Here is an 8,602-nt window from a genome sequence, read left to right on the forward strand (position 1 = left end):
ACTAAATTTTAAATATATATATATATATTAATTATTACATCAATTATTATTAACAACCTTAATTTCTAAAATTATTAATAATATTTCTGTTAAACAAAATTTAAAATACTAATTTATATAAGAGGCCTGCTATACATACAAGTCTTAGCTGAAATCACTAATAGAGAATCAAAAAAGAAAAAGATTTTCATTGGTATTAGAGAAAATTCAAAAAAAAGCTGCAAGGATAGAGAGTTTGTTGCAAGTACTTCATACCTACCAGCACATATGTTGACTGATGAACTTGAAAGACTAGAGTCTTTTACACAAATATTTTTTAATCCAAATGCATTTCAATATGGAGTAGCTGCTGGTCAAAATTATTCAAATACAAAGAAATCTATGACACATCCAAGTTGTCATTTATCTTCTGGACGACATGTGATCAGTGGGATGAAGTTATTTTCTCAAGATTCTGAAGTTGATATTTTAGAAGATGGATTAGTTTCTGTTAGAGTTGATTATGATTTCAACTATGATGATATTTCTGGTGAGTTTGCTATGAGAAATTAATTTTTTTTATGCTATTAGTACTGTTACCTATTCTGACTTAGTTTAGTGTTTAACTTTTCTATTTTATATGCAAGCAGCTTCTCAAAAATTTTACTCTCTGAGCATTGGTTTATATCAAAGTAACACTGATTTTCAAGAAGGTACTATTATGCTATGTTTTTATTATATTGTTTCACATATATTTATTTTGTCAATTACTTTTACATTTATTTCATTTTGAAGTTAAATTTATTTAGTTGAGAAATATTATATTTGATATGATACAGGTAATGGTCACCAAGAAAATAACTTTCAGTTCACATATGGAGGTAAAAGATTACTTTTTACCTATAAATATTCTTTTCCTTTTATATTGTATATTCTAAAGAAAAAATTTTGTCATATAATGCAGATTATTTTGATTTCGGTGATCCAATTTCAATTTGTCAAGAGTGTGGTGCTTTAATGTGGTATGATGAAAGAAATCGAAAAAATAGAAATTATATCATTCCAGAGTTTAGTCTAAGCTGCAGTTTAGGAAAAGTGCAATTGCCTTTTCTAACAGAGCCTCCTGAAGTTCTAAAAGAGTTACTTTATGACTATGGTTCAAAGCATTACAAGAATTTTCAAAATAATATCAGAGCATATAATCAAATGTTTGCATTTACTTCTTCTGCTGGAAAGGTGGACTCATCTATAAACAAAGGCCACAGACGTGCTCCAACGGTCTACAAGATTAGTGGAGAAAATGTTCATTATATTGGTAGTTTAATGCCTATGCCCGGTGAAAAACCTAAGTTTGCTCAGTTGTATATCTATGACACAGAAAACGAAGTAAACAATAGGATAGCACCATTTAGGTAATTTGCTTTATCTAAACTCGATTACTAATATGTTTTTTTCCATTTATATTTTCTATCTATTTTCTATATCATTTTGTTTAGCTATAGAAGTTCTTATTTTTTTTTACTTCTTTTTTATTGATGTTGTAGGTCAAATGATTCTGAATATGCTATTGACTCTGAGATTGTTGGCAAGTTACAAAAGATGTTAGATGAGAATAATGCTTTGGCAAAATCATTTAGAATGGCGAAAGAAAGATTTGCAGGTTCTAATACAGAACATGTAAGGTTGAAGCTTTTAAGTTCAAGGGAAAAAGATGGAAGAATTTATAATTTGCCTGATGTTTCTGAAGTGGCAGCTTTAGTTGTTGGTGATATTGATTCTCTTTCATCAACCAGAAATATAATCTTAGAAAGGCAAGATGGTCGCTTAAAGCGTATAAATGAGATTCATGTTGCTTATCTTGGTTTACAATATCCACTTCTTTTTCCATATGGAGAAGATGGCTACAGAATTGATATTCAACATAAAATCATCGGGAGTTTGAAGCCTAACAAGAGGAGCAAATTGACCATGCGACAATTTTTTGCATTTAGGCTTCAAACCAGGAAAACAGAAGCTCCAACAATACTGGTTTCTAAAAAACTTTTTCAGCAATTTGTAGTGGATGCTTACACTATGATTGAGTCAGAACGTTTATTATATTTTAGAATTCATCAAAAGGAACTTAGAGCTGATGATTACAAGAGTTTGAAAAATGCTAAATCTACAGGTCAAACAAGTGGCTCAAGTATAGGAAAAAGAATAGTTTTGCCATCAAGTTTTATAGGAGGTAGGCGTTATATGGATGGCTTATACCATGATTGTGTTGCAATTTGTGGTCATGTTGGTTATCCAGATTTGTTCATCACTTTCACATGTAATTCAGAATGGCCAGAGATCAAGCGACTCTTAGACCCTTTACATCTCAAACCAGTAGACCGTCCTGACATTGTTTGTCGAATGTTCAAAATGAAGCTTGATATGCTAATTAAATATTTGAAAAAGGAAAGATTCTTTGGTAAAGTTGTTGCTGGTAAGGTGTACATTAAAAAAAAAGTATATACTATTTTAAGAACATCAAGTATATCTATAGTTGCTAATATGTACTATATTATGATTTATGTGCAGATATTCATACAATTGAATTTCAGAAACGAGGTCTACCACATGCTCATATTTTGATATTCTTGGATTCTTTAAGCAAATTTCCAGATCCAAAAGATATAGATAAAGTAATTTGTGCTGAGATTCCTAATCAATTTGAGCATCCAGAGTTGTACAAGGCTGTAAAAAAATTTATGCTTCATGGTCCATGCGGTTCTGTAAATATATTTTCACCATGCATGAAAGAAGGTCGTTGTTCAAAGTTCTATCCCAAGTTTTTTGCTGATTTAACAACTATTGATGCTGAAGGGTATCCAATATATAGAAGAAGAAAGACTGGTTGTTATGCTAAAAAAGGAAATGTGGCTCTAGATAATCGCTATGTTGTTCCTTATAATCCTTCTTTGCTAATGAAATATCAAGCACACATGAATGTTGAGTGGTGTAATCAGAGCAGAGCAATTAAGTATCTCTTCAAATATATAAACAAGGGTTACGATCGCGTCACTGCTATTTTAGATAATGCTGATGATAGTGAATGCTCAAATAAAGTTATTGATGAAATAAAAAACTATCTTGATTGTAGATATATATATATATATCCCCATGTGAAGCTGTTTGGAGAATATTTGCATACCCTATTCATTCTAGAGAACCTGCTGTACAGAGATTGAGCTTTCATTTGCCTGGTCGAAATCCAATTCTATATGAAGATGGTGAAGATATTGATGATATTTTGTCAAAACCCGGGATTGATCAATCAATGTTTACTGCATGGATGGAGGCTAATAACAATTACTCGGAGGCTAAAGAGTTGACATATTCTGAGTTTCCAAGATTCTTTGTTTATAATAAAAAAGAAAAAATCTGGTCAAGAAGAAAGTGTGGCTATACTATTGGAAGGCTTTATTATGTACCTCCAACATGTGGAGAGTTATTTTATTTACGAATGATGTTGAATTTTGTTCGAGGTCCTACCAACTATGACCAAATCAAAAGTGCAAATGGTGTTATTCACAATAGCTTTAGAGATGCTTGCTTTGCTTTGGGATTACTTAATGATGATAGAGAATATATTGAAGCTATCAAAGAAGCTTCATGTTGGGGTTTAGGTGATTATCTAAGGAAGCTTTTCACTGTAATGTTGATGTCAAATAGTGTGAGCAGACCAGAACATGTTTGGAAAGAAACTTGGAGGCTTCTATCTGATGATATTTTGTATAATGAAAGAAAATTGTCTAAAAATTCAGGTTCTCCTTTAATTATAATAAAAATTTATTTTTTAATGATTCATATTGTGTTTCTTATTATAACTATTTTATTTGTTCTTATATTGTTTTTCTTTTTGTTTGCAGATTTATCTTTGACTGATGATCAGCTGAAAACGAGATGCTTATATGAAATTGAGATGATATTGCAAGATAATAGGAAGAACTTAAAGGAATATCCTCATATGCCTTTTCCAGAATGTTTTGTGAGGCTGAAATTTCAAAATGGTTTAATATATAAGGAGCTAAACTATGACAAGAACAATTTAAAAAATAAATTTCAAACATTATTCTCATCCTTAACACAAGAACAACAAGGTGTTTTTGAGAAAATTGTGGAAGCAGTTTCTAAAGAAGATGGTGGAGTATTCTTTGTATATGGCCATGGAGGAACAGGTAAGACTTATCTCTGGACAGTTTTGACTTCTTTTTTAAGGTCACAAGGAATGATTGTTCTTATTGTTGCATTGAGTGGAATTGCTGCTTTGCTACTACCTGGAGGTAGAACAGCTCATTCTAGGTCTGCTATACCATTAACGGTGCATGAGGATTCTGTATGTAATATTAAACAAAATAGTAAACTAGCTGAGTTGTTAAAGCAAACAAAAATTATCATATGGGATGAAGCATCTATGGTTCACAGATATAGTGTTGAGGCAGTTGATAAAAGTTTAAGAGACATTATGTCATCTACAAATAATAATAATGCTAATTTGCCTTTTGGTGGGAAGGTAGTGGTTTTTGGTGGAGATTTTAGACAAATTCTTCCTGTCATTCCTGGAGGTGGTAGGACAGAAATTGTTAATGCAAGCATATGTTCCTCTTACATATGGGACTATTGTAGTGTTTTGAGACTTACAAAAAATATGAGATTAGAGGAATCTTCACATGCTGATAATGATGAATTGGCTTTGTTTTCACAATGGATCTTAAATGTTGGAGATGGCAATATAGGTGGGCCTAATGATGGCATCTCTGAGATTATGATTCCTACTGAGTTGCTCATATCAAATTTTGAAGATCCTCTTAGTTCTATTGTGGATTGTATATATCCAAATCTTCTTGAAAATCACTTGGATTTTAATTGGTTGCAATCACGAGCAATTCTTTGTTCTACGCTTAATGTCGTTGAGAAGGTAAATCAATATATTATCATGAAAATTTCAGGAGATGAAAAAATTTACTTGAGTTCAGATAGTGTTGACAAATCTTATGGAAGCGGACAGTATGCTACTGAAACACTTACTCCAGAGTTTTTAAATAGCCTCCAATGTTCAGGATTACCTCATCATGCTTTGAAGTTAAAGGTTGAAATTCCTATAATGCTTTTAAGAAATCTAGACCAATGTGCAGGTTTATGTAATGGCACCAGGCTAATTATAACAAGGTTATCTAATCATGTTATAGAAGCAGAAGTATTAGTTGGAAGCTATCTTGGCAAAAAGGTCTTAATCCCACGCATGTGCATGTCTCCTTCTCAATCACCATGGCCTTTCAAATTGGATAGGAGACAATTTCCTATTGTTTTCTCATATGCCATGACCATCAATAAAAGTCAAGGACAATCTCTTAGCAATGTTGGAGTGTATCTTCCTAAACCCGTGTTTAGTCACGGACAATTTTATGTTGCTATATCTCGTGTTCGAAGTAAGAAGGGGTTAAAAATTCTTATTCACAACAAAGAAGGGCATGTTTTAAGTAGTACAACAAATATTGTATTCAAAGAAATTTTCTCAAATTTAAAATAGCATGTTATTTTTTATTATTACTATTTGTTATTTTTTTATTATTTTTATTCTACATTACAATTAAACATTTTAGATATTTTTATTATATTTTATCATAGTTAATTTTAGTCTAAATATACCCGTGATTTTTCACGGGTAAAAATACTAGTTCATAAACTAAATTGGTAACATAAGGAAATCAACAAGAGAAATACATAAACCAAAGTACTAGAACAAATAAGAATAGAAGAAAACTAAATTAAAGTAAGATAGAATTCTGAAATTAAGAAGAACTAAAACTAAAACCCTAAACTTAGAGAGAGGAGAGAGTCTCTCTCTCTCTAGAAAACTACATCTAAACCTAACTAATGTGAATGAATGTGTGAATGAATGAATCTCCCCTTCCAGCTTCATTCTGTAGCCTCTAATCAATATTTTCAGACTTGAAACTGGGCCAAAAACAGTCTAAAAATTGCCTCCAGCGAATTTTGATATCTGCAGTACGTGACACTTTGTCACGCGTACGTGTCAGCTATACGTACGCGTCGCTGAACAATTCCTAGTATGACGCGTACGCATCGCTTGTATGCTGTGCCAGCCACGTGTACGCGTCGTCCACGCGTTCGCGTCAATGCCAGCTCCTCAAAACATCATTTTCTTGCGTTCCTTCCACTTTTACATGCTTCCTTTTCGTCCTCTAAGCCATTCCTACCTTGAAAAACCTGAAATCACTTAACACATATCACGACATCGAATGATAATAAGAGATGATTAAAATTAGCAAATTTAAGGCCAAAGAAGCATGTTTTAAATCATAGCACAAAATTAGGAAGAAAAATGTAAAACATGCGAATTATATGTATAAATGTGAGAATAATAGATAAAATTCACTCAATTTAGTACAAAATAAACCGTAAAATAGCGGTTTATCAATCTAAAAAATTTGACGGAGAAAAAATATCGGTAAAGATTTCCACAAAAATAACGCGTTGTAAGTATAGTTCTAAACCAACAATTAAACCTCAATCAAAATTTAATTTGTTTGTCACAATGCAAACCCAATAAAAATAAACCAAAATATTTAAACCTCGGATCGTCTCTCAAGGAATTGTAGGGAAGTATGTTTATTATTGATTACAAAAAGTATATTTTTGGATTTTTAAAATAAGGAACAAGTAATGTAAATAACAAGAAAATAAAATAATAACTAAGAAAAGTCCTAGCAAGGATTGAGAATTAGAATTCCTATCCTCATTATCATCATCAATTATGATGGTAATTGACTTTTGCTTTCACTTAGTTAATCTCTAACAATGAAGGAAAGTCAAGTGAGGAAAATCAACTTAAGTTCACAAGTTCTAAGCCAACTAGCAATTTTCAATCACCAATCAATAAAAGAATATTGATAACTCAAGAGTCTCTAATTGATCAATCCAAGTTAAGAACATAAAAATCTAAATTAAAATCCAGCCAAGCATTTTATCAAACACTTGGAAGGCATAACATAAAAACATAAAAAACTAACAAGGAAGATTAAATTTAAACAACCAATTGAGAATCAATGACAAAAAAATTAATGAAAACTATCATAAACATAAAAATATAAATTGCATTAATATGAATCAAAAGAAACAAGGAGAATTCATAAACTAAATTAGTAACATAAGAAAATCAACAAGAGAAATAGATAAACCAAAGTACTAGAACAAACAAGAGTAGAAGAAAACTAAATTAAAATAAGATAGAATTCTGAAATTAAGAAGAACTGAAACTAAAACCCTAAACCTAGAGAGAAGAGAGAGCCTCTCTTTCTAGAAAACTACATCTAAACCTAACTAACATGAATAAATGTGTGAATGAATGAATCTCCCCTTCCAGCTTCACTCTGCAGCCTCTAATCAATATTTTCGCGCTTGAAACTGGGTCAAAAACAATCCAGAAATCACCTTCAGCGAATTCTGATATTTGTAGCACGTGACGCTTTGTCACGTGTACGTGTCATCCACACGTACATGTCACTGAACAATTCCTGGTCATGCGTACGCGTCATCTATGCGTACACGTCGCTTGTATGCTGCGCCAGTCACGCGTATGCGTGTGCGTTGATGCCAGCTCCTCAAAACATCATTTTCTTGCGTTCCTTCCATTTTTGCATGCTTCTTTTCCGTCCTTTAAGCCATTTCTGCCTTGGAAAACCTGAAATCAGTTAACACACATATTACGACATCGAATGGTAATAAGAGAGGATTAAAATTAGCAAATTTATGGCGAAAGAAGCATGTTTTCAATCATAGCACAAAATTAGGAAGAAAAATGTAAAACATGCGAATTATATGCATAAGTTTGAGAATAATAGATAAAATCTACTCAATTTAGTACAAAATAAATCGTAAAATAACGGTTAATCATGTAAAGAAGTGGTAAATGCACTAACAAACTAAAATCTGTTTGAGGAGCCATTTTTCATGCGTACTTTAGATTTAAAGATCATACATGCATTTGAGTTTTCTAAATATATGAATGCATGTTCGTAATTTAGATATTTGTTCGAAAGATTAAAATTTTGTTATAATTTATATTGTCGAGCGATTAATTAATTATATGACATATAAAAATATAATTAATTAGCATTTGTTTGTCTTTATTTAGTTAAATTTAAGATAATAATCCTTTTTATTTTTTTATTTATTTGGTTAAAATTTAATTAATATTTTTTATGTATTTATGTTTTTTTTGGTTAAATTATAACTCTAATAATAATACTTATATTGTATTATATTCTATTCTATTACATGCATACATACATCAACAATACATATTCATAATACCACCAGCCTAATTATTTGTGAGATAATTTATCAAGTAATAATTAATAATTTACTGATAATAATTAATAATTTTCTAATAATAACAAATAATTTATTAAAATAATACTAAATTTAGTGTTAATTAGTTAATTTAGTAACTAGCATGTATACATAAATATGGCTAATTTATAAATTATTTAACTAATATTATTAAATTTTTTAAAAAATATAACTACAATAATATATTAATTAAATATCTAACCACAATCAATTAATTATT

The 8,602-nt window shown here is 30.7% G+C and overlaps 1 protein-coding gene across 1 annotated transcript; it reads left to right on the top strand.

The window, feature by feature from the left end:
- The first annotated feature begins 432 nt into the window (after positions 1 to 432).
- On the top strand, positions 433 to 5,536 carry LOC110279502 (uncharacterized). The gene is made up of 8 exons (XM_052258505.1): positions 433 to 529; positions 630 to 692; positions 819 to 860; positions 944 to 1,391; positions 1,524 to 2,449; positions 2,545 to 3,071; positions 3,188 to 3,770; positions 3,876 to 5,536. Exons 1-8 carry the CDS (start codon positions 433 to 435, stop codon positions 5,534 to 5,536), a joined length of 4,347 nt encoding a protein of 1,448 aa, XP_052114465.1.
- The last annotated feature ends 3,066 nt before the right edge of the window (positions 5,537 to 8,602 follow it).

The sequence above is a fragment of the Arachis duranensis genome, chromosome 3 (assembly GCF_000817695.3).
Source record: "Arachis duranensis cultivar V14167 chromosome 3, aradu.V14167.gnm2.J7QH, whole genome shotgun sequence".
Classification (NCBI taxonomy): domain Eukaryota; kingdom Viridiplantae; phylum Streptophyta; class Magnoliopsida; order Fabales; family Fabaceae; genus Arachis; species Arachis duranensis.